General features: G+C 38.4%; 1 protein-coding gene across 3 annotated transcripts; it reads right to left on the minus strand.

The window, feature by feature from the left end:
- Positions 1-18,007: 18,007 nt before the first annotated feature.
- LOC148205315 (putative serine/threonine-protein kinase SIS8) lies at positions 18,008-27,393 on the minus strand. Of its 3 annotated transcripts, none has more exons than XM_088102970.1 (13): positions 25,376-27,359; positions 24,186-24,623; positions 23,866-23,969; positions 22,229-23,421; positions 22,049-22,089; positions 21,690-21,758; positions 21,225-21,325; positions 20,829-20,907; positions 20,624-20,722; positions 20,462-20,530; positions 20,055-20,104; positions 18,829-19,005; positions 18,008-18,452 (listed from the first exon to the last, which is right to left on the minus strand). In XM_088102970.1, the coding sequence occupies exons 1-13, from the start codon at positions 25,817-25,819 to the stop codon at positions 18,320-18,322; spliced, it is 2,997 nt and encodes a 998-aa protein (XP_087959096.1). In that variant the 5' UTR covers positions 25,820-27,359; the 3' UTR covers positions 18,008-18,319. The 3 variants fall into 3 exon arrangements, 2 of the variants coding, with proteins under 2 accessions (XP_087959096.1, XP_087959097.1); XM_088102971.1 differs by having other exon boundaries at positions 24,186-24,642; positions 25,376-25,517; XR_015783237.1 differs by lacking the exons at positions 18,008-18,452; positions 18,829-19,005; positions 20,055-20,104; positions 20,462-20,530 and adding an exon at positions 20,982-21,027 and having other exon boundaries at positions 20,662-20,722; positions 25,376-27,393.
- Positions 27,394-27,843: the final 450 nt, after the last annotated feature.

Consider the following 27,843-nt stretch of genomic DNA (forward strand, 5'->3'; position numbering starts at 1 on the left):
ACCGAAAAGCAAAATGCATTTGGTGATATGAGTAGCCAAATCAATCCCTTTAAGCTATCCTTCAACTGTATAGTCTCATACCTATACAGTCTCTAGATCCCTCTCATTCCGCTATATGTTCGATTCGTCCATGTGCCCCTTCCACTGGAAGCCTGCCAGGAGCCGCTCAATGCCCCTTGCACTTCGTGCCTCTTGCACTGACGATCACTCCCTGCCCTAGTTAGTGCCCGGGTGACATCCCAAATATATAATAACCACAATCATATAACTTAGACGTCCACATTCCAATAAAGAGAACGGTCAGAGTAGAATAGTAGTTCAGTAGCTGATATTACAGTCATCCACAAAAGGACAGAACTTAAAACTTAAACAGTTTAGAGTACTTCAAAATAACACCAACTTAAATTTAGAAATCCTAAAATTACTATATTGCATCATCAACATCCTCCAACTCTTGCTCCAAGGGAACCTCCTCATCAACATCTACTCCCATCCAAGTGGATGATCATCGCAAAGAAAAACATACACAAGCAGCACACAACAAAGAAGCAAGGGTGAGCTAGATAAACAAGTAGTAATCATATAGTTCAATCAATAAATATCATCGTGCTTAGCTACATATAAAAAACAATCAAGGGATACCATTTTAAACCATGACTCAACCACTCACATGACTCATCCGAATTTGTATAACTGTCGAACTATTGGTCGTCTTTGAACTTGCGTAGTTCAGCTGACACTCCCCAACACTATGCAAGGTAACTCCCTATCTGTCTATGTTTAAACTCTAAGACTATAGATGAGAACCTCCCTCTACTCTTACCACTCACACTGCTCTCCTCTATTTGAGCATGAACAGTGCTTCGAGTGTAGGGATAAACATACCAGTTCAAAGCTCCATACAGTTATACAGAACAACCACAACACCCCACACATCACTTTCAATCATCTCACCCTGAGATGTCCACTTCATACTCAATTACATCATTGTAGTTCACATTCATATGCTTTACAATCACTCAATAACACTATACATACATCCTGGCAGTCAAACAACATCAATCAATCCAAACAGAAGAAGAAAAAATGAGTGAAATCCCCTCCATGCACCAATTTACGTTCATATATATATATATATATATATATATATATATATATATATATATATATATATATTATATGGTTCTTATTTGGTAAACTACTTGTCTAATTTTCATCATATAGTAGACATCTTACTTTGTCCTAATTGGATCAGGCCAGGGTTGCTCTAGGATCAGAGATGTGCCAACTCAGGTTTTTAAGTCCACTCTATTGTACCAACAAAGAAAGACTTTTAACAAGTTATGATTTAATTCTCTAAGTTATTAAAATTGTCCTATAGTGTTCTAGACATCAAATACCCAATTATATATATATATATATATATATATATATATATATATATATATATATATATATATATATATATATATATATATATATATATATATATATATATATATATATATATATATATATATATATATATATATATATATATATATCACCCTTCCCCTCACAGGCCCATATACATGTTATCACATAGCCCTTACTCCCAAACCCTCCAACCAGAACAATTTCAACCAAAACAAATTAAATTCAACAGAGACACTTACAAACATAATTGCCACATGTACCCGTTCAACACCAAAGCATAAATTATTTAAGCACAATTTCACAGTCTCAATTATAATTATCCAATAAAAATTAGCATCGTAGAACAACTTCACAAGAACAACACACATGTTCAACATTCAACCTACATATATTTGTATACAATAAATTCATACAAAAATAATTAGCTCTCCTTACCTGAAAAACTTCAGGTTTACTTGATAGGATAATCTAAATAGTGCTCTTCAACAAAATTTAAAGACACCCTATAAATCACCCAATGGTGATAGAATTAGCTTTTTAGACTAGAAATTACCACAAATTTGAAGTAGAACACTTCTAGTGGCAAACATTCAGTAAAATAGCAATGCCCTAGGTGCTAGAAAGGTAGAGAAAAGGAGAAAGTGACTTATCGGTTGGAATAAGAACCCATTCGGTCCGTTACAGAGTCCTTGACGCGATGATCATTTGAGCATCACCTATTCAAAAATTGAACGGTTCAACAAGATGATATTTTAGAGAGAAGACAAAACAATATCTAGAAGATAAATTTAAAAAAAAAAAAAATTTGACAGAAAGAAAAACTGACTTACAAAAAAGACTCATAAGATTATGTGCCTTTGATTAATGGACCTCCCAAAGCCTCCTTATTCATTTTACATGCCCTTACCACAAGAATTAATATAAAAAAATTGAAAGTTATTCTTTAAATAAACTTTTTCAGTTGAAATTCTCGTTGGTTTTGTACTGGTTTAGTAGGCTATTGACACGTTCACACTACTTTTGAAAATTTCAACTTCTGTAAAAGGTTAAACCAATTCAGCTGTCAGATTTTTATAATTATGGTCAAACCCCGTTATAAAATAGTTTTATGTTATCATATAAGGTTTAATCATTCACGAAGTCCTTTTTTTTGCGTGGAATCTCAATTTAGTCCCTTTGTTTTTGAAAATCTCAATTGGGTCCCAAATTTATGAAAATTGCAACAATTGGATCCTTTCCGTTAAATTGTCTCCAACGGCGTTAGTGTGTGTCTGACGTGGCACGTCATCCACATCAGACTACAGCGTGCCACGTCAGACACACACTAACGCCGTTGGAGACAATTTAACGGAAAGGATCCAATTGTTGCAATTTTCATAAATTTGGGACCCAATTGAGATTTCCAAAAACAAAGGGACTAAATTGAGATTCCACGCGAAAAAAAGGACTTCGTGAATGATTAAACCATCATATAATAACTTCTCTTTATCATCTCACCTCTTTTAAATAATTACAATAAAAGTAAAATAAATATCTTTACCTTAAATCGAAACCTTATCTAATTTATCTCTCTTTTAAGTTAAAATAAATAAATATTATTTATTCTTTAAATTTGATGCGAATTTAAAATTTAGTTTTATTAATTTATTTTTTAAACTTTAAAAATAAATACATATAATTTTTTAAACATAATTTTGTTAAGTTTTTTCATGTCAAATACATCTTAAAATGATATTTGAGTTGTTTATTTTATCACATTTCAGTTTAAATATTAATTATAATACATTTTAACAAGTAAAAAAAATAATTAGCATTGTTAAATTAAAAAGATTACACGTTATTATGTTTAAAGTTGGATGACATCCATATTAATTCAGATTCTTATATTCAAAACCCTATCCTCTATCTCAAATAGCTTTCACCTCACTTTTTTTTTGTTTGTTCTAATATTTTCTGGATATATTAAGGACATTAATTTAAATATTAAATCACTTAAATTTAAATATAGCAACTTGAAGGATACATGACCTATGATGAATGATATTTGACTAATAATATTTTATGATTAATAAAAATCTTTGATAATCCTTACATTCAGGATTTCACGGCTAGTGCAACAATTATTATGTCATTGCAGAAATAAAAGGGTTGCTTGAAATATTTTGTTTCTTGAAACTCTTAATGTTTAGATAAAGTAATTGTAATTATTTTCAGTTGTTGACGAGTTTTCAGACTTGTAATTGAATTAAACTATAAATGTATTATTTTCAAATTTACAGTATATTATTATATTTTTTTCATACTAAAAATAAAAGCCTATAAATTGGTCATAATATAGAGGGACTTTTTTTAGTTCCAATCCACATGGTTCGGACCAAGTTTTTCAATATAAACTTATTTAACAAGCCTATTTGATATATCGAAATTTAAAATAAATGAATTTTAATTTTACATATAATTACAAAGACTAAAAATATATTTAACTTAAAAAAATACAAACTGTCAATTTTACTGTCTATTTTCTAAATAAAATTTATTTTCATCTTATTTTATATTACACGAGGATGAAATTTTTATTTACTTTTTATTTATATAAGAAAATAAGTATATATATATATATTTTTTTTTTCTAATTTTAAATATTAACAAAACATCTTCTTATTAGATAATTTTACAGAAAAAATGATATTACTATTTATACCAGAATTTTCTGTTTGGCACACATTTTTTTTTTCAATTTATCTATTTTTTAAATTTAACTATTTCTTTTATTTGATTAATTTTAAAAATCAACTATTAAATTAAAATAAATTTCTATAATAAAAATACCTATGAAATAAACAAAATTTATCCATAGTAAAATTGTAAAAACTATTAATATTTATTTTTATAATTATAATGACAATAACATTTTTCTTGTTATTATAAAAAATTGAATACACATGTACAGAACATATTTTTTCTAATATTAAATATAAAAAATTATAATAGTATAAAAATTAAATAAATAATAAAGGAAATATTAAATATTAATTAAATAAACTTTAAATAATTATAAAAAGGAGTATAAATATTGGCTTTTGCACCAAAGTAGGCAAATATGCCTTCTTTATTACCAAAATAGGCAAAATTTGACCGAAAGTGAAGTCGTGGGGGGCCAAAACGACTTCAAAAGAAGAAGTCGTGCCCCCCCTGCACGACTTCACACTGTTCATAGGTACAGTGTTGAAGTCGTGCATCCCAAAAACGACTTCTGGATCCTGTAATCGATTACATTGATTTGGTAATCGATTACAGAGTGTTGAAACTTTCTGAAAGAATCGCGCGCCCGGGCGCGGACGATCTGTATGTGGACGAGCGTTCACTGAAAATGGACGAGCGTCCACTTCTCCTGCCGAGCGTCCACTGAGCGCATCTCGACGAGCGTCCTCTTAGCTAGATGGACGAACGTCCTCTTAGCTTTCTGGACGAGCGTTCTCTCTGCCTGGCTGGACGAGCGTCCTCTTCTGCCTGGCTGGACGAGCGTCCTATTCTGCCTGGACGAGCGTCCGCTTCTGCCTGGACGAGCGTCTCTTCCGCCTTGCACCAAAAGTGGACGCTCGGCAGGAGAAGTGGACGCTCGTCCATTTGCATTGAACGCTCGTCCATTTTCAGTCTTGCAGGGGTCAGGATTTCAACATTGTGTAATCGATTACCAAAAAATGGTAATCGATTACAGGACCCAGAAGTCGTTTTTGGGGTGCACGACTTCAACACTGTTGCTATGAACAGTGTGAAGTCGTGCAGGAGGGGCACGACTTCTTCATTTGAAGTCGTTTGGGCCCCTCACGACTTCCCCATTTTCGTAATATGGTTTGAATTTGCCCATTTTGGTAATATTAGAGGCATATTTGCCTACTTTGGTGCAAAAGCCATAAATATTAAATATGTTTTCTAGAACTATGATAGGAAACTAGAAAAAAAAAAGTATAAATTCCTGTACCATCTAATAAATTAAAAATGTTTTAATAATTTAAAATTGATACCTGAAAAAGTATCGGTGTAACATCCCGATTATATAATAACAAATATTACATAATAAAGACGTCATCATTCAAATATAGAGAACAGTCAGAATACGACGTGTAATTTAAGTACGAAATTACAGTCATCCAAAATAAAGGAAACTAAAAATTCAAACTTAAACAGTTTATAGGTTCGAACACTACACGTGTTCAGATAGGAATTCCTAAGAAGACTACTCCACAACCTCGGTATTCTCCAGCTCTTGCTCCAACGGACTTTCCTCAACAGCATCTGCTCCCATCCAAGTGGATGATCATCGCCAAAGACATATATCCAAATTGGCACACAACACAAACAATGCAAGGGTGAGCTAGATATAAAAAGCATGTTATCTCATAGCAAAATTAATTCATGTCATCATACAAAGATATCTATAGGAACAATTAAAGCATACTCATAACCCACATCTCATAACTTCATACGACTCATCTTTACACCTATATAGTTCAGCTGGCACTCCCCAACACAATGCAGAGTAATTCACCAATACACAACTCAATAACCCACAGTTCACACACACTCATCTTTATATTCGTATAGTCTGCTGGCACTCCCCAACACTATACAAGGTAAATACACACCACTCATCTTTACCCTCGCATAGTCTGCTGGCACTTCCCAACACTATGCAAGGTAAATACACACGTCTCATCTTTACCCTCGCATAGTCTGCTGGCACTTCCCAACACTACGCAAGGTAACTACACACGATTCACTCGCATAGTCTGCTGGCACTCCCCAACACTATGCAAGGTCCACACACGATTCATCTTTACACTCGCATAGTCTGCTGGCACTCCCCAACACTATGCAAGGTAAACACACACGATTCACTCGCATAGTCTGCTGGCACTCCCCAACACTATGCAAGGTCCACACACGATTCATCTTTACACTCGCATAGTCTGCTGGCACTCCCCAACACTATGCAAGGTAAACACACACGATTCACTCGCATAGTCTGCTGACACTCCCCAACACTATGCAAGGTCCACACACGATTCATCTTTACACTCGCATAGTCTGCTGGCACTCCCCAACACTATGCAAGGTAAACACACACGATTCACTCGCATAGTCTGCTGGCACTCTCCAACACTATGCAAGGTAACCACACAATACTCACAAAACCACTTTCATCCATCTCTCCCTCAAGATGTCCGAATCATACTCAATTTCATCAATTTACATTTACAATCAGATCATTACAGTAATTTATCATATTTCTCACTCATTCACACACTTTCACTTATATCACTTCCCATAGACAACATAATTTGTAGAACACTATTCCGCCGAACACTATTCACCCAAACACTATTCACCCAAACACTATTCATCCAAACACTATTCATCCAAACACTATTCATACGAACACTATTCATCCAAACACTATTCATCCAAACACTATTCATCCAAACACTATTCATCCAAACACTTGTGGAACGAACGTCACTAGACGAACGTCATTTTCCAAACATTAAACCGAACCCTACTTTGAACGTACGTCAACACCAGGACGAACACTATTTGGACGAACGTCGTCTAATTAAACTGGACGAACGTTGTCTAACGATAGCTCTACTGCCGAACGATATACCATTTGGACGAACGCTAGAAGATCATTTACTATTGAGCCGAACACTTAAAACTTTACAACACATAGGGCGAATCAAACTTAGGCCGAACGCTCAAAACCGAACCTCGTATTAAATTCCATACTGTTTGGACGAACGCTCACAGATCCAATCTCGCCAAGACCGAACGCTCAAAACCATGACCGAACGCTCACAATTACGCCAAAACCCAACGTTCACAACCATGACCGAACGCTCATAATTAAAATCGAGTCAAGACCGAACGCTCACAACAATGACCGAACGCTCACAATTAAACCAAAACCGAACGCTCAACACCATGACCGAACGCTCACAATGCCAGATACTTTCTCAAAACCGAACGCTCCAGATCTTAACTTCAGACAATCCAATAAAAACCGAACGCTCAAGATTCCAAACTTTAAGACTGTTGAATAAAATTCGAACGTTCAAGATTAGAATACTAAGTTATCAACGAACGCTTATATTCACTAATTCATCAATGACGAACGTTTAAGATTCAAACTTAGGACATTATATTAAGGTCGAACGCTCAAGTCCATTTTACACTTAGACGAACGCTCAAAATCCATTACACGAAGAACGTTCTAAATCACTATCATAGCCTATTCAATAAAAACCGAACGCTACCACTCAGATTCAAAGACGAACGTTTTACTCATATGGCAGGACGAACGCTACACTTTAAGGACGAACGCCAACTCCCGTCAAATTGAAGACCGAACGCAACACTCAGGACGAACGCAAACACTCGTCAAACTGAAGACCGAACGCTCAGCGTATTTTAGCCGAGCCATGTGGACGAACGTTCTAATTTGAACGTTTCGAGCGAACGCTCAGAATAAAAGCCGAACGTTCAGAGTTTCACTATTTTGGACGAACGTTCAGAAATTTGGTCGAACGTCCAATTCTTAACAAATTGGACGAACGCTAACTGAAAACCATGGCTTTTGCACCAAAGTAGGCAAATATGCCTTCATTATTACCAAAATAGGCAAAATTTGACCGAAAGTGAAGTCGTGGGGGCCAAAACGACTTCAAAAGAAGAAGTCGTGCCCCCCTGCACGACTTCACACTGTTCATAGGTACAGTGTTGAAGTCGTGCATCCCAAAAACGACTTCTGGATCCTGTAATCGATTACATTGATTTGGTAATCGATTACAGAGTGTTGAAACTTTCTGAAAAATCGCCCGCCCTGCGCCCCTTTGTTGCGTCCGATCGCGGACGATCTGTATGTGGACGAGCGTTCACTGAAAATGGACGAGCGTCCACTTCTCCTGCCGAGCGTCCACTTAGCGCATCTCGACGAGCGTCCTCTTAGCTAGATGGACGAACGTCCTCTTAGCTTTCTGGACGAGCGTTCTCTCTGCCTGGGTGGACGAGCGTCCTCTTCTGCCTGGGTGGACGAGCGTCCTCTTCTGCCTGGACGAGCGTCCGCTTCTGCCTTGCACCAAAACAACCTGGTAATCGATTACACATGTTTTGTAATCGATTACCAGTGCTTTTGGTGGCATACAAATTTGAAGTCGTGCAGGGTGGTCATGATTTCAACATTCTGTAATCGATTACCATTACATTGTAATTGATTACAAAGTCTTGAAGTCGTTTTTGGGGTGCACGACTTCAACACTGTTGCTATGAACAGTGTGAAGTCGTGCAGGAGGGGCACGACTTCTTCATTTGAAGTCGTTTGGGCCCCCCACGACTTCCCCATTTTCGTAAATTTGGTTGAATTTGCCCATTTTGGTAATATTATAGGCAAATATGCCTAGTTTGGTGCAAAACCCGAAAACCATAAATGGACAAACGTTCCTAGCTATTGTGGACGAACGTCCAATTTGAAACCAAATTGGACGAACGCTCGATAATTTAGACGAACGTCCAATTTGTAGCCAAATTGGACGAACGCGCCTGCAGAATTTCAGAATTTACAGAAACCCAGAAACGAAACCAGAACTCAAATATTCATCCCATTCTTCCCAGATTTGCATCAAATACAACATATATCATCAATTAAACAAAAGATCTAGCTCCCCTTACCTCTTGAAGACTTCCTTTGTGAATCTTGAACCTAGAATTGCAAGTGTTTGGATCTCCTTCCAACTCCAAATCTCTTCACTTCTTCTCTCCCAGCAAGCCTTGCACTCCTCCAGATGCAGTACCGCACACCTTTCAATCTCCTCCAAGACTTGCAGCACCAAGGTCTTTTGCACTCCAACAGCAACTTCCCCTCACTCACGAAATTCAGCTAGGATTTTTCTCAGTGCAGAGCCCCTCACTCCTTTTATTTCTTACGTTTGCAGCATTGTGAGAATGGTGCCAAAACTTTGACTGCTGCCTCCCCCAAAACCCGGACGTTGCTCCCCCCTTTGCTGCTGTTTTTCAACACCTATGCTCCCCATTTTTCCAAATAAAACAAAACCTACCTCTCTTTATGCCAGCTACTGCTCTCTCTCCAGCATTAAATGCTTCTCCACCCCTTTTAGAAAAACGGGGCCTTACATTCTCCCCAACATCAAAAATTTTCGTCCTCGAAAATTGAGCTTACCAGAACAAGTAAGTTTCTTTTATCTCGTCCTTTAACTCCCGGTAGAGTTCCCTGCTCTACCGTCCAAGATTTACACTTAGACAACTTGGCATACAATCTTCTTTTTCTCAGTACTCAAAGTACTGCACTAAGGTAATCTTCATGCTCACGTGAAGGAGGTAAACCAGAAACGTCTCTACGAAACTCACTGCGAGGTTTACACTCCGTTTACACAACTTGCTTCTCTCTACGTTCGCTGCACCTTCTCTCTAAGGAACCACCGTTTCATCTCCTCCAATTCTGGGATCCGGCAGCGGAAGGACGAACGTAATCCAAGGCTTCCCGAAAAGCCGTTCGTTTCAGACTGAGCTGGTAAGCCTTTTCCACTCTCTGGACGTTCGTTTTCCGCGTATGCAAAATCAATTCTGAGTTGTACGTTCGTTATTTTCTTAGAGTGGAGTGGTTTTGATTTTTGGTATTGGGGTTCGTCTGAATAGTGGATTAACGAGCATTGGTGATAAGGAGTTGAGTGGAGAGCGTCTGTGTGCGTCTGTGAACGTTCGTTCATTTCCAGGTCAGGGAAGCTTATTTGATTTAATTCATGTGGTGTGCCTAGTATGAACGTTCGTTAATTTACTGCATGAAATTAATGCATGATGTATGATACGTATGAAATGTTTGAACGATCGTTATTTGATTCTATGAATATAATGCATGATATTGGATTTTCTGAATGTATGAACGTTCGTTATTATTGGTGAAATGAAACGTATGAAGATTGCATGATATTAGTCGTATGAAATCTGAGATTTTGGGGTGATTAGAACGAACGTAATTATGCAATTATGATGAGAAGTGAACTAAAAATGTAAATGAACTCCCCATGAAATTCACGTTCGTACTGGACGGTCATTGACCGTTCGGTTTTCCGTAGTAATATGTTTGAAATGTTGATTCGGTCATTTGGGCAAATTTGTGGTTGAGGACGAGCGTCCTCACTCTAAAATGTTCTATTTGAGCGTTCGTTCAAATTGACGTTCGGTCTTATACCGAGCGATCGTCCATAAATTAAACTAAACGTTCGTCCTAATCTTATATTGAACGTTCGTCCTAGTCTTATAATGAACGTTCGTCCAAATGGTGTTCGGTCTTAAACCGAACGCTCGTTCAAAATGGCGCTCGGTTCTGAACTGAGCGTTCGTCCAAATAGTGCTCCAAATTGAGCGTTCGTCCAAATGGTGCTCGGTTTTGAACTGAGCGTTCGTCCAAAAATGCTCCAAATTGAGCGTTCGTCCTATTTGTGCTCGGTTTTGATCTGAGCGGTCGTTCTAGTTGGTGCTCGGTCTCAAACTGAGCGTTCTTCCTAATTGTGCTCGTTCTGAACTTAGCGTTCGTCCTTTTGTGTGCTCGTTTTAATGTGAGCGTTCGTTCAAATTGGGGTTCGGTATTATACCGAACGTTCGTTCAAAAGGGTGTTCGGTTCTATACCGAACGTTCGTCCTAAACAGGGGCTCGGTCTTAGATTGAGCGCTCGCTCAAAAATCGGTAGCGTTCGTTTTCTGATTCTTAACGAGCGTCCGTTCATTCAATTGAATTTTTCAGGTAAATAACGTTCGTCCAATGAACAGGGTACGTCATGGAAATTCTGCCGTTCGTGCTCTTATTCGAACGAGCGTCTTTTGGTCTTGCTCACAGCGTTCGTCCTTAGTCTTATTCGGGACAGAACGTTCGTTTTTGATGGTTTCCTTATAAATGATGAAAATGGATATGAATTGATGAGTAATGAATGATGAACACTATACGAGATGAAAATGAAAGTATGATGATTGAACGAGCGTTCCAGTCAGGGACGACTCATTGATGAATAGTAAATTTTGGAAAGTATTCGAAATGGAATGAAACTATGATTATTGAACGAGGGTTCCAGGTAGGAACGACTCAGATGAATGTTGAAATTCGTAAAGTATGACTGTGGGAAGTTAATGCTGGCTGTTCGATCCTGATATTCCGTGACTACTCGTCCTCACATAGAGGGGGTATGCCATGCGTGGGAATGGCAGGAGGTCCCCGTCACATAACAGTAATTTGGACGGAACCGTTACATAACAGTAATTTGGACGGAATGGACTAACCTCGGGTGGCAGCTGATGAGAATGCCAGTTACCACACCACCCGGGTGCGTGAACGCCTGTAACTACGCAGATTTCATACAGTCCGGACAGTCAGTCGTGTCGAGTCTTATTTTGTGCATGCGTTATAATGCCTTGATATGTGATGAGTTATGTAATGAATTGTATGACTGATGCATGAGTTAAATTAAGTAAGCTTACCCTTTCGTTTCCTTGTGTTGTCTATTGTCCTTGTACGTCCGTCTTGTCATTGCAATGATCATCCGTGTGGATGTGAGCAGAGGGAGACGAGCGTTTGGAAGAGGCGCTGAATGAAGAGAACCTGGTTGATGTCGAAGTGAAGACCGAGCAGTGAGGCGCTCGGCCAGTTATGTAACCTGTATTAGAGTGGTCGTTCGACCATCTTGTCTTGTTATTTTATTTTGAGAAACCGTCCGGTATTTGTGCCGTGTAAACCGTTCGGTCAAGTTTCGTGTACGTTCGGCTTTTTCATTTGTAACTCTTATTTAAGGACGTGCGGCTTTGCACGTTCGTTTCTTTAAAGTTGTAATATTGTACTCAAGGACGTTCGTGTTTGAGTGTTCATTCGTTTTTCGTTTTTAGTTGGAAAGACTGTGCTGTTTTATTATTAATTGTGATTTTCTAATTATATGGTTTATGACTGTATTTTTGGGATGTCACAGGTGTCCTTTAGCAACTAAATCACATAAATAATTTGATATTTGTGTATACTAATTAAAGATTGAAGTTAGATATTCAATTTAGAAACACGATTAAAAATGATGATTTTTACTCTTAAATGGCCATGAACAAGAAGGAAAAAGTTCAATTAATTATAAATAAGTAGCCCCAGCTGGTTATAAAAAAAAACAATATAAGTAGAGCTAAAGTCTAAAATTGGGCAATGTACCAATGTACCGAACTTGAACTAAATTTGAATGCACACAATTGGTTGTTTTTCTGTCCGATATGTGTTTTATGAGGTTCAAATCTCCATCGGATTTTTTAAGGTACCCCACCCAAATATTTTTTTTCACATGATTGTTAAGGTTATGTCTGCTTTATGATTTGGACTTCAACGCGTTGAAAATGCAAATTGAAAAATAAGGACATGTATTTTCTTATTCTTTTCACATCTTCATCTTGAAACTTTCTTCTCTCTCCAAATGAATTTTTCAATTTACCTGTATATCCTTTTGTAAGCATCTTGTGCATTTGAGAATCATAATATAAGCTGTTTCGGTTGGGATGTGGAGAACGAGATACGAACCTAACAAACTTGCTCTGCGCTGTTTCTCTGTGCTGCTTTCACTGTGTTACCTTTTTTCTGTCTCCTTTGAACAAGGTGGGCTGGGTACCTGCAAAAGTACTCCGACGCTCAAGTCAACAAGGGTGTTGTCTGAAAAATGAGAATATCTATCTGAAAATAAGAATATCTCTCTTCTTAGGGGAAAAACGTACCTTTTTTCTGGTCTGCTGTGTGTATTTAAAGGAGTAAAATAAACCGTTTACCTGAAATCTCGGGTGGTTACTGGAGTTGGCTATCTATAAGTTATAACTGCTAGATATTGAGTCAAGTACTTCCATGATTCACGGCGTTTGTTAGCCAATATGCGTAACTGTTTATTTGTAACCGCTAGATCACGATGTCGCATATTGTATGTCGATCATCATGCGTGTCGATCTGGGCGGACGACATGTCGATTGTCGAGCCTCAACTGGACGACAACGCCACATGGTCGTATGTTATTATAGTCGGTTGTCTAGTGGTCGACCACACTAAGTGGTCGGATGCCCTGCATTGGTTTAATTGTCGTCGGGTTATTGGTCGACAGTTGGAGGATTAGGTATCCTATAGTACAAGCCCCCCAAGTCCGAGTAAATGGGTGATGACAGAGTTATGAAGGACTTTTAAGTAATGTGTGAAGTGTATGACAGCTGTACGGGGCGTTACGAATTTTGGGTTTTCCCGCTCCTGTAGGGAAGTGAGGGGACGCGTCGTAATAGCCGTTAGATTAGAAAGGATCGGACGGCGCCTGACGATTAAACGGTTTGGCTTCTTCAGCACGATTCAGAAGGAGGTTATTCACTTTTGCGGAGGAACAGAGTTTGACAGTGTGCATCCTGAGCGAGATTGTTTCTCTTCTATCTTCACTGCTTACCCTGTTACGAGACGTTACCAGGTAACCCTAAAATCTCCTTCATCTTAGTTTGTTTAGTGTTGACTATGGAAGGAAAGGGGCAGAACCTTGGGGGCGAGACGCCGGGGCCGTCATCTACGGCGGAATGTCGCGAAATTACCACATTGCCTTTTGGGGAGGAGGCTTTTACATATGGAAATGTGTGTGCTGAAGGACCGGGGGGGCGTATAATATCTCCGATTAGTGGAGATGAGTACGCCTGGGCGGCGCGTGAGGTGAAAGAACTTAGAAGCCAGTTTAGGAGTAGGGTTGTGTTAGCAGACTGGATTGAAAATAGCTGCGTGTTGCGAACCCTAGGGTATCAAACTTGTATAAAATTGATAGCTTGCCGGGATGATGAGAGAGTGTGCCATGGGAGGGAGAATGCTTCTGAGGAATTCTTTTATTTTTATTCTGTGTTATTCTACGACTTGTATGTGAGGCTGCCTTTTACCAGCTTCCAAATGGATGTTCTGCGTACCCTAAACGTTGCACCGAGTCAGTTGCACCCCAATAGTTGGGCGTATGTGCAGGCTTTCGCCATAGTGTGTCGGGCACTAGCTATTAGGCCCACTGTAGGTTTGTTTCTGCATTTCTTTAGATGTCGACCAGTAGCCACAAAGGGATGGGTGTCATTGATTTCGGAGCCGGGTAACGCGCTGTTAGAGCTATATTTGCAATCATATAGGAATTTCAAAGAAAAATTTTTTAAGGTGTCGATTACCGCTGTCGGTCGACAGTATTTTTTCGATGATGAGGGGAACCCTAGATTTCCCCTGTACTGGACGCAGGACCCGCTGAGGTTCACCTCTTGGTCGGAGGATAAGATGACGGTTGAAGAGTTAGAGGCGTTGAGTGTGTTGACTGCGTTGCCACGCCCCCTTTCTTCTCGTCAGCTTATTAATTGCCTCGAGTTCGACGACGCAGGGGCGAGGGTGTTTGGTATGTGTCCTTGCTTATCATTTTTGTAACTTGTTATGTTGTTGCTGACCATGCTGGATGGGTTTTGGTGTTTTGCAGAGATAATGGGGAGGAAAGGAAGTGGTCGCAGTTGGTTTCAGACCATCGACGATGAGAGGGATGAAGGCAATCGTCCAGGGTCATCCGCTGGGCAACAATGCCCTCCGGTGCCACCATCTGGTCCACCTCCCGTCGTGGTGGCAGCGGCTGCGGAGACGACAATAGCTGAGGTGCCTCTCGTGCGCAAAAGGAAATCCAAGACAGGCGACATCAACCGCGAGGCAGCAAAGAAAAGTAAGGAGGTGGTTGAAGAAACTGAACGCCCCCTGCCGCAGGGTATATGGGACCGTGCCTTCATGCCTGGTCATAGGGTAGACCTCAACTTGGATGTTTCAGAGAAGAAGGTGATCGAAAACATGAGCGAACAACAGATTGCTGAAGGCTTACTAGAGATGAACACACGAGCACAAGCGTTGGCTTGGCATCTAGCGTATGCCTCGGATAGGGGTCAGATGCGGTCCGAGTTAGAGAAGGTGCGCGCCCAGCTGAAAGAGCTCGCCGAGATCCATGCAGGCTGTGAGGCCAAGCAGAAGCATACTGAACAACTGCTGAAGGAGGGCGAGATATTGTTGAATAAGGCTCGAGAAGCTGGCGTGGCCCTTCAACAAGAACGTGATCAGATGGGCCGGGATTTGGATCAAGCAAAGAACTCAATGTTGTTAGTGGCCCGAGAGAGAAACGCACTAAAGGTAGAGATCTTTGACAAAAATGAGTTGATCGAGGAGTTGAAGGATGCAATCATGGACGAACATAAGAGAGGTTTCAGGAAGGCCTTGAGACAAGTCGAGCACTTGCTTCAGGTATCAACCAAAGGAGCTGAATTTGACGTCCGGAAGGATGTGCATGAAGGTCATCTGAAGCCCTTGAAGGAAATTCCGGATGACGCTGTCCTGGAGGGGGAAGAGAATGAAGAGGAGGTCGCCGACAATGAGCCTGAGGGAGCAAAGGAAGCTGACGAGCCTGCCAAAGAGACTGCTGAAGCTGTTGAAGGCGACGCACCCCCAATTGTAATAGAGTAGGAAGTAGCAATGATCTGCGTATACATACTTGAGTATTTGATTGACGACTATGAATGTTTAAACTTTGATAATTTTATGAATGCTCGACTTGTATGTTTGGTGACTTTGCGGTTTGCTTTTTAACTTAGCTGATTCTGCAATGTATTTGCTGTAGTGATGGCTAAGTGTGAGTGTCGAGTGTGTTGATAGCATGTCGTGTGACAGTTGAGAACGATGGTTGAGTGAAGAAAATACTGGGTGTTCGAGGGTGAACCTCTACCAGATATTGGATGTTCAAGGATGGACATCGACTAATGGGAGTGTATTCCACGTGTGTGGGATGTTCAAGGGCGAACATCGATTAATGGGAGTGTATTCCACATGTGTTGAATGTTCAAGGGCGAACATCGAGTAATGGGAGTGTATTCCACGTGTGTTGGATGTTCAAGGGCGAACATCGATTAATGGGAGTGTGTTCCACATGTGTTGGATGTTCAAGGGCGAACATCGATTAATGGGAGTGTGTTCCACATGTGTTGGATGTTCAAGGGCGAACATCGATTAATGGGTCTGCTCTTAAATCCTTTGTAGGTGGAAGTGTCCTGTACGACAGCCTTGGGACTCGACATCATAACATTGATAAATGAATTAAGACAATAAGCATGATGGAATGTAATCTTTATTTGATAACTGAACTTGATAGAGTTGTGAAAAGAAATGAACAATAAACGGATATTAGCTAAAATAATATTTAAGATGAGTGGCGTTCCAGGTATTGGGAACTGGGTGTCCATCAAGCTGTTGGAGGCGATATGCACCGTTCGACATGTCTTCTGTGACCCGAAAGGGTCCTTCCCAGTTAGCTGCAAGCTTGCCATGGGCTCGATTTTTCCGAGCCTCTCCCCGCTTTCGCCATACCAGATCGCCGCTTTTGAAGGCTCTGGGCTTAACTTTTGTGTTGTATCGTCGAGATAGTATGCGTTTCTGGGCCTCTGCGCGGATGGTGGCAACCTCTCGACGTTCAGGAAGTACGTCGAGGTTTGTCCGTAATTGCTCTTCATTAAGTGACATATCNGGGGAACCAAAAAAAGTAGCCATCTTGAGGATGAACGAAAGTTGGTTTAGATAGAAAAGGTAAAAAGAAATATCTCACAAGGTCCAGTTAGGAGATTGTGGTCCCCACCTTATCCCTCTCAGGATCCATCTTAGCCTTTAGTTGCACATGTCACAGATGATAACATAAACTATAAAACCTTAGCTGTTACGTATAAATTATGCAGAACTGATTCTCTGCTTTTACAGTAAAACAAAAATAACACGTTTCTTTCTTTCTTTCTTTCTGTCTTAAAGGGGAAAAGGGAAAAGTTTCCCTACCAATGCCAACTATAGCTACATCATGGCTCTCAATCTTCCCAATCTATTATATATATATATATATATATCTTAACATACTCTGCAGAAAATTTAAAGAGAACAATATTTGCTTGTGGAATATGAAGCATGGTAATTGTTGCCTCATATGTCAGTAGTCTTTTAAAATCTGAGGTAAATTTTCTTTTGATCCTCAAATTTGAAATTAATCTTTTAAATTGAAAATATTTATTTTAATATTTTTGATCTAAATACCGCTACAAACTTTATTTATATAATTAGCAATTACTAGTCGTTGCCTTAATAATGTGTTATCATCAGATATTAAATCAGATGTTTGCTTACATTTTAGTATGAAACACTTGGATAGATGAACTAAAACTTAATCTGAGTTTAATTGATTAAAAATATATTTAAACTTATTCACTAAATATAAATTATACTAGTTAATGTATCAACCAAGTGAGACCAACTCCACTAAAATACAAAACCTATGTTGTTGCTCAGTCTCTAGAAACACAAACAACTGAATAAATAACATTATTTTTCCTTTAACAGTGTGCAAGTCCAAGAGAGAAATGCAAGGCTCACAGAGAACTTAGCACATTAACCCAGTTAACATGGTCACTAATTACAGAAGCAAGCAACTTTCAATTATGTTAATCCTTTCTTCTATCCAAATTACAGTTGCAATTTTCCGTTACTATTTATGAACAACAAAATTTAGACACTGATTACAACATGTTTCAAAGAATTTTGTACAAACAAATGGTACAACCTGACACTAACAGCACTGTGGATAACACAGAAAAGAAAAGGAAATGGAGGAAAACAAAGAAGGAGAAGGAACTAGAGGAGTGAAAACCTTGAATGAGAATGTAAGTTAGCTGAACCAATCACTTTTGTCAATCCCAAACGGTAAATACTCTACAATTTGCCCTCACATTTATAGCAGTAAAATGAAAAACAAAATGTTAGTGGTATAATTTTCTTCTATCCTGCGGGAAATTCAGTAACTCGTGATGACTGAGCACTTGATCTAGGCACTTGAGAAGCAGTAATTGGCCTCTGCAATGGCTTCAGAGCAGCCATGATTTCAGCAAATGTTGGCCTCAGCTTTGGATCTCTGTAATTCAGAAAAGTAGAATATCCAGTCATACATCTTATTGTAGAAAAGAAAAATATTCTATCACGTGCATAAATTTATTACATGCAATGACTGAGATATATTATTGCAACCTCGTATGTACAACCTTAGAAACATGTTTATGCCCTTTAAAAGATCACATTCAAATAAGAAAACATATCATCTCCAACTGTTTCACCGTTTAAACTTAGAAATTCATCCATAGAGTTGGAGAACGTCAAACAGTCTAAACAGAATGAGAAGAACAGCTTCTCAGAGTGATATGCCACAATTCTATATTGTTAAATAGAACAGTATAAACATATTTGAGTCATAGTTCAGAATGGAAGGACAAAATGATTGAAAGTACACTCACGTCTGCCAGCATTGTCTGATAATATCTGCAATGACAGGGTCTACATCATCTGGAATGTCTAGACGGCGATGTTGGAAACCCACAGCACCAACAACTTGCATTGGATTCATTCCTCCCCAGGGTTGCTGCAACGTAGAGAGCTCCCACAATATGACGCCATAGCTGAAAACGTCGCACCTAGAAAATGAGTAGCAACTTGTCATCATAAAAGCATTGAGTTTTAAGAAGTGGCTGAGCCAACAAGAAAATTGGTTTGAGACAAGACAATGATAGAACAGTTTTTAGTGAACTGCAAAGAAAAACCTTGTTTTGTTTTACCTAAAACCGAAGATTCCAGAGGATTAACCAAGTTAACCAAGCTTATTTTTTTGTTGATAAAAGAATAATTTTAATTGCAAAGAGAAAAAATGGAATATTACATTCCTCCTAGGAAAAAAATGTGGATGTTAGCATCAAGAACCAACTCTCCCAAAATCTTTAGTTTTTAGGTGCAAGACCATGAATGTTTTTATTAATATTATCATTTCAGAAAAAATAAAAAGAGATATGGACCACATTGGAGAATTCGACCTAGCTGCAGTATCCAAGATCAACTGATGATTCTGTTTCTCATCATCAGCCTGATGCTAAGAAATCTAAAGATTCCTCATGATCAAACTATAGAAGACAGACATTTGATCTCCAGTCGTGGAACTCAATCTGTCCAATACCCTATCGTGATTCATTGCTCCAACCTCAAATATGTTTTTCCTCAGTGTAAAGCCTTAAAAACCATACCTGAACATTGTAGAACCTTCCATATAGCATCTGAAGGTTATTATTATCCAACTTTTTAATTACCGAGTTTGACATGCAGTTAGTTCCTGTTTGGTATAATTAGCTTGCTTGGGATAGTATAAATTCTAGCAAATAATAACTTTTCCAAAAGCTCTTTCAGAAAGCTAACAAACATGAAAAATTATTTCTTCAAAATAAGCTGAATCAAACGTGCACTTAATCTAAATTCATAAATTTGGCTATTGATATTTAGAATAGGCTAAAGAATCAGTCTGTCCAGCCTACTTGTTAAACTAATGAAATCTACATAAATATTTGCATGCACAATGTGCTAGTCATTCATTTGTGGCAATGTTAAATAGAGGAAGAGTGGTGGGATTGGAAGGGTTTTCACAACACCTTCGTGTCCCTAAAGCAAAACAACAACTGCCAAGAATAACAGAGCTTACTTTTCATCTGAAAGTTCATTTCTCAACACTTCTGGAGCCATCCATTCAGCCTGAAACATATCATACACATAAGTATTTGCTTGCATATCCAATTCCAATAAGTTCTACTAGGTGGCCTTTCATCATTGCAGATAAAAGAATGATGATGCAAGAAAATATATGTCATAAACAATGCCCAAATTAGGAGCTTCAAAACGACAGAGCCAAAGCATAACAGAAAAACCGTAGTTTAAAAATTTACAGGGAAGAAAATCCTCAGCCTTCCAAAATTATTTTTTTGGTAAAGGATATACCAAGTGTCTTTAATTTGTGTTCTAACATATGATTATTAGCATGATATTATTTCATAAAGGGGACAGATTTTACAACAGCTATTGGACAAAGGAATCAAAATTATGATAGCTTACTGTTCCCGCAGTTGATCTGGAAGAAAGGAAGGTGCTATGCTTCATTCGTGATAAGCCAAAATCACATACCTATTCAACAGCAAAAAGAGTGATAACCTATCAACAAATAAAGTCAATCACAACACTATAAGGAACACATATCACAAGATTAGTTATCAGAACCTTTACAACCCAGTTTTTATCAACAAGAAGATTTGGGGACTTCAAATCACGATGCACTATCACTGGAGTACTGCTGTGCAGATAGTTCATTCCTCGGGCCTGAATAATCAAAAGAGAGAAAGGTTATAAATCATGACATCTCTGGTTATTACAGCAATAATTTACCGAGTGAAACTGCATTCACTAAGAGACAACAAGATCCTACAGCATCAAGGGCCATCCGCAACCGCCTTCGCTCATCTAATTGATTGTTAGGTCGGTGAATTAATCTATACAAACTCCCTCTGCAAAAGATTATCTACATCTCAGTATTCGAAGAATCAAACTCAGAAAGATATTAATCAAGTATAATAAATACCCTTGAGTGTGGTTATCTATAATTTCTGACTTCTTACGTTACCAGCCTAACAAACATCAGTATAAAGTGATTTTAGAAAATAATTTTTTGAAGATGAAGCATTACTCTTGTCTCAGAACAATAACAACTATTTGTCTATTTAATTGATTAAGCTGGTAGGGCAAGCAAATATCGACTTCTAAAAAATTGAGAATCCACAAGATCAGTCTCATTAAGCTCAGGAAATGAAGAAATTCAAGTTACCTAGGAAGAAATTCAGAAACAATTGAAAGATTTGGAGGCCGAGTTACTGCTCCCATGAAGAGAACAACATTTGGATGCCTCAGTCTTTTCATTATTTGGACCTATTGCAATTTACATAAATTAAACAAGCACCTCCATCATTCAACAGGGAACCAAATAAAGATGTAAATGAGATGGTGGCACAACAAAAACAACCAATATTACATAATAGCTGAAGAATTGACACAAAATTACTTCACACAATATTTTGAAATGGTAAATCTTAAATTAGAAATATTAAAGAAACAACTCAATCAAACTATCTTCCATTTGATCCACTTATCTCACTAAAACTCTAAAGTCTCTACTGATATTATCTATTGACGAGACCAAACTATTGTACACTCAGATGGAATCATTGATCATATGGGACCATACATAAGTAGAAATGGAAAAAGAAGAAAACCGTAGGTAGGAAGTCCTTACCTCACTTTTGAACTCTTCAAGTAATTCACCAGAGATATCTTGATATAAGAACTTTTTTACGGCAACTTCCTGAAAAAATAAGAGAGGGAACATACTGTAAATCTACACAATGTAATAGGAAACAACGGCTATACATATATTGACAAGTGGTAAAATAAATTAGGTAGGAAATACTGCAACAAAATCACATTTTATAAAATGTTGTACTTGCATATACAAAGGTGCAATTGCAGTAGTGAAGGCTCACATTTCAATCCAAACAACGATGACTAGACTACCAATAATAATAAAAAGATGAAAAACTTCTGTAGTACACTAAATAATCCAATAGATAAGGTTCATGATGGTATGATACTCACAGTTCCATGCCATTCACCACGGTAAACTTCCCCATATGATCCTGCATGTCAAACACAAGCCACGCAATAGCAAATTGAGATTTTCTACAGAACAAGGACAACAACCAAGTGCTCCACTAAACACTAGCACTGTCAAACAGAAAAATGTACGACTAATATAGAACAATGCACAACCAATACCTAGTCCAATACGCTCTCCCATTTTGATTTCCTCCCATGGAATGTCATACTCGGCAACCTCATCCAGTGCAGAATCAGATTTGTTGCTGTCATTACTTACTGATCTGTCAGATTTTCTCTCACCTTCCGAGTTTTCTCCTAAAGGATTAGGCTCTCCATCACCACTACCCTTTGACTCAGAACCACCACCCTCTGTATCCCCATCACTTCGACTGTCCTGCTCATACTTACTGACAGCAGCAGTGGTTGCTACAACAGCTGCAGCAGTAGCAGTAGCAGCTGCTGCTACAGGAATCTCAAGATTAGAGTCAGTGTTTGATTTTGTCGCCGCAACTACCATAGAAGATGCAACAACAGCAGCTGCAGCAGCTGCAGCCGCTGCCACTGGGACATTTTTCCCGTACTTTACCCGAGCTGCTTCTGCCTGAGATGGTATGTTCTGTCCAACAGTTTCCCCTGTATCAAGGGGAAGACCAATTCCTAAGCCATCTACAGGCTTAGAATCTAGATGACTGCCGGGAGCTGCTTTGCGAAGAATTTTGTGGTAAGGCAAAGGAGGCAAAAATCGAGCAGGAACTAGGTTGTCATCAATCTTAATTTCTTGCTGCACACTTGGTTGTTTATTTTCATCTTTCTGTTCAGTAGGAAAATTTGTCCCAGTTGGAGTACCTAACTGCCCATGATACATTTCAGAAAATAAGTTTGGAGGTGCGACAACACCACTTTCAAGTAAAACGTCATGAAGTTTTTGAGCCAAGTTAGGATTCTCCTTAGCAGCATCAATCATGTATTGGGAAACATCTTTGACTTTCATTCTACGTGCTGCAGGGGAACTGATGCCCTCAGTCCAAGAAGGAGATCGTCCATGCGTGTATGGATAGTTAGTTCTACCGGAAGAATCCTTCACTCTGATCTTCTCTGCATAGGGGGTACTTTTGGATTCATTTGATGGTTTCTTTAAATCTTCCTTGCCTGTAGCAAACCCACTCAAACCAGATTCTTTCCCTCCACAGTCTGAAGTTTCTTCAGATGAACTTCCAACCCCGCTACTGAACGATGCTGCATTGGACGAATCTAGCTCTCTTGATGAAGGACTGGCCAAAAAAGAAGATCCATCGCATTCAATGTGTGATGCAGTAGCATCAGATGGAATAAGTGCTCCAGGAGCTGCCATTAGGTCCACAATGTACTCCCTGAAATTCATATCAGTCATAACTTTTAGATACATGATAGCAAGGCTTTGCAACTTCTACTTAAGGAAGTTACAAAAAGAATAAGAGAACATTCAGCTCTAGGCAATATTAAAGGATTTATTGAAAACCTGACATGAACAAAGAAATTAAATAGTATTAGAAATAGTAATATAACACATTTTCAAGTTAGGAACAATATATGACAAAGGAAACATTATGAAACAAGATTTCATGCCCATTCCACTGAAATTTAGCATTGCCATTCAAGACAGGTAAAACTGTTGTACTTGGGTATAGAAACCTTGTTTCAATGACCATGACTCATTAGGGTCTAGAGAGGATAGACAGTTGTAAGCAGTCTTACCTTACCTCAGAGAACTATATATGAACAAATAATGCTGCTCACTTGTCTATACCACAAAATCCAACTTTTAGAGTGCTTACCTTCCATCATCAATCTTGACAAAGTTCATTGCCACATCATCAGAACCCATATACTGCAGTCCTTTCACCAATCGACACGGAATGCCCAAACTGTCAGCTAAAACCTACATTTAGAAAGATAAATATAATTTTATTAGATGAATCATGGAAGCTTCTAGAAGAGTATAACAAAAATTTCATAGCAAATAGCGTTTCAGACTGCTCATTGAAATAATATTTTTTGGATTAAATCTAACCATAACCAATGTTACTATAGGCTTACTCGGCCAGACCATTCTTCATTGAATGTAAACCTGAAAGAAGAATATTAGGAAAAGCACCTTGAATAACAATGCTCGATGCCGAGCCAATCCAATGGTCAGTGAACCAAGAGGCAAAACCATGCTGCCAAGGGTGGCTTTTAGACTGTAACTAAGACTCCTCCAGGCTCTAGACATGCTTTCAGGATCTTTAACTGATCCACCCATATAGTCAGCTACCATTATTGCAAGCTTGTGTACCAAATTGCTATTTACAACTACTTCAAAATCTTTTCCTGAACTGGCAGCCATCTTCATGGCTTCTTGTTCAAGTTTCAACAAGTTGGAATCAGCAGCCCTATTGACCAAGACTGCTTCCCATGTGACATCAATTGAGGTTGATTTTCCTTGCAGATCTACTAGAGAAGGCATTCTTGCAGAGGTTGACTCAGTCAAGATGCCATACAGATCATAGAAACCATCTGAGATCTTGTCATCATAACCAAGAGCATTGTAATTCTGTGAAGCACGGATAAATCTACGATATGAGATAAGTCAGAAAGGAATATAAAGTAGGACATATTACAGTTAAGTGATTAAGTGGCATAAAGAAAGAAGTTAGCTTTCATCAGTTCATGCATCGACATCCTGATCAATTCAGCATCATTAACTCTAAAATTACTATCCCAAGATGTCAGCAAACCATTACTAATATAAATCGTTTGATGCCAGGAAATATGTCGTATAAGTCACAATTGAGATTTCTTATTGCATCTCAAGCACAACTTGATTATCCTTTTTCAATGTATATGATATGGATGAAATAGTAACCATTATAAAACTCCAACTTCTAAGAGCAAATATGCTGAGTGATATTGGAAGCTCCAGCCCTACGGCACTGTTCAGAGTGCTATTGATATATTTAATGATGGAAAAATTCTTCCAACAATCATGAGTTGTTATCTTAGTCATCTCATACAGATAAGAACGTTTAAAGACAAAAAACAAGTGAGGTCAAATGCAATATAAAGAGTCACAGATCCTTTGCTTTCAAAATACCACCACCCCACCCCACACCACACACACACCTCCCTTTCTTCAGGCTTTATATCACAATTCCATGATTCAAGTTATGAAAATGAAGCAACATCTCTGAATTGCAAATCTCGGTTTGTAATAGATGATACTTTTGCTCTTGTGGCACCCTCATAAGTACAACTAGAAGAATGTGACATTGGCCTTGAAGTCAATGGACTAACAAAATGACTTACCCAGTACCGGTAGGCCACAACTTCAGCTGGTGTATTATCAGGGTCACAAGATCCCAAACTGATCTGCTTAACAGCTTCAATCTGTACAGCCTCAGGATCCTCTTTTGCACTCAGCTCCAAAGCCAGTTGTATCTGATATTCCTCTTCCACTTCAGGATCCCTAGACGCGCTAGACTCCGAATCACGCCTTGCTGAATCAGACACAACATCCAAACCACCACTGCTCACTGAATCAGATGGGTCCATTCTTTCTCCTCTGGCAAGATTAGGAGACGGAGGACTGGGACTCTGCCTATTAGAAACTGAATGCAACCAATTCGAAAGCTTCTTAGGGGTAGTGGAAGATGAACCGTCACTGGACTTGGTGCTCTTTGATGAAGTAGCCCCCTGTGCATCATCCGATTGGTTAGACATGATATGAAGCTTCTTAAGAATGTTCTTCATATCTATTCCCTAGAGTACTGAATACTAAAGAAGTGGAAACCTCTCCATTTCGTTCTTCGACCAAGCATGAATCTCTCTGATTCGAAGTATGGTCTCCGGTATCTAGAAAACTATCCAAAGAACCCCTTTTTGTGAAACAGCTCCCGAACCAAGACAATCAAATCCAAACAACAGTCCCCAAGCAACAGGCCTTGCAAGCTTCCAAGTGAGGCGATCCAGATGGTTTAATTGAGCTGGAGCAGTCTCCTATTTAGCAGACAAGACTAAAATATTCCAAAAGAAACACAAACAGATGTTTGATACCATTCACCACCTTTAGGAAGCAGGGAAACCAAAATCACTTAGCCCCTATATGGAGAAAGAATGGATCTTTGTTTCTGTTTGTGGAAGGAATAAGAGCACAAAAATGGAAGAGACAAGAGGGTCGCGAAGACAACATTAAAGGGCAGAGGCTAAGACAGCAGAGACTAGGAGCAAGTGGGAGAAGGTAGGGGCCACAAAGCATGACCCACTTGAGAAGATAGAGGGTCACAAGTACTTCACAGTCCCAGAGAGAAAATTAAAGGGAAACTCGGTGGTGGGACTGGGAAACAAACACACACAAACAACAAATTTGCTTTCTTTTGTTCTTCCTCCTCCTCCTCCTTATCTCTGTGTGTTTGTGTGTTTAGTGGAGCCCCAAATGAAAGTGGTGATGGTGGTGGCATGAGTTGGGTGCTTGTGGTGAACTACTCAGAATTGGCATACAGAATGAACAAGTTGGAAAATAAAAATGGTTGCTTTGAGTCTTCAACTTTTGCTATTTCAAGCAAACCCAATCTTTGTCCTTAGTGATATGCAAGTATAGGACAAAGGGCATTTCATTGAAGTGGAAGTGGCTAAAAAACTCACTTTCATGTGCACCCTCATCTCATCTCATCTCTTCTACTTGAGTAGCCCGCACTCTGCTCCCACCTTTTCAATGCTCTCTTCAATTCTGTTCGGTTCTATGCTACTCGCGGATAACGGTACCCATTATTACCCCTTTCCTTTTTCCTTTTTCAACTAAATCTAGTGTGTGCTACACTCCTAGTGCTTCCAACACAGTATTACACCATAAAAAATTCCATCCCACCATTCTCCATAATTTATACATGGTGGAGAGTCTACTAGACTTCGTACTACATTTCACCTTTACCTATTAGCCTCCACCATTTCTACTTTTCCACAATATCATTTCTCATTTCCTTTTCTCGTTACTCTTCTTCTTCTCCAATCATTCACCAACTCACTGTACACATCGCTTCACTTTATTACTGTCCATGGAGGGCACTTGTAACATCTATATTTCAAATCTCATCAAATATTAAACATGTTTTAACACAACCTTGTCTCACATGTCCCGTTAAATTTAACCTCTTTAGTCAATTTTACTTCCTTAAATCCTTAGTTGTCAGGTTTCTTTCACAAAATGAAATGCTGATAAAGCAGTGATGCATTACCCTCTCTCTCTCTTTTCGTACGTAACGGTGATACGCATTCAGTTTAGCCCTTTCGAAAATTAAAATTCCTCTACTTAAAAAAAGTTAGCTTTTTTACGAGATTCATTTGGTTTTTTAAGAAATCAGATTATGTGGTTTTATTTAACATTTTTTTTAAGAAAAAATTCCCTGTTAAAACACGTCTAGGATTCTTCATAAAATTATAAAATAGGGCAACTTAAATACATTAATTTTACTTCCAAATAAATTATTAATTTTAAATCTGTATATAACAACATGCTTAAACACTTATATAGACTGACAGCATATAATTTAAAAACAATGCAGTATAATTTATTAGTGTATTTTTTTTATGTTTTATCCGAAACTCTTTTATTGTATAAAATTACTATTGTGAAGTGTAATTATAGGTGTTTATTTATTATTGTGAGTTTTATTAATACTAAAATAAACATCAGTCTTAAGCATTGCTATAAATAACTGCAAAATTATAATTTTTTTAAAAGTACTTATTACTGTAATTACCAGAAATAAAATAATGAA

The sequence above is a fragment of the Vigna umbellata genome, chromosome 1 (assembly GCF_029865625.1).
Source record: "Vigna umbellata cultivar VRB3 chromosome 1, Vumbellata_1.0, whole genome shotgun sequence".
Lineage (NCBI taxonomy): Eukaryota > Viridiplantae > Streptophyta > Magnoliopsida > Fabales > Fabaceae > Vigna > Vigna umbellata.

Coding starts and splice junctions, on each gene's coding strand:
- LOC148205315 (XM_088102970.1), bottom strand. CDS start 25,819: ATGAAGAACATTCTTAAGAAGCTTCATATCATGTCTAACCAATCGGAT. Junction 23,970..24,185: donor ATCGAGCATTGTTATTCAAG/GTGCTTTTCCTA, acceptor TTCTAAATGTAG/GTTTTAGCTGACAGTTTGGG. Junction 21,759..22,048: donor GTGGTGAATGGCATGGAACT/GTGAGTATCATA, acceptor TTATTTTTTCAG/GAAGTTGCCGTAAAAAAGTT.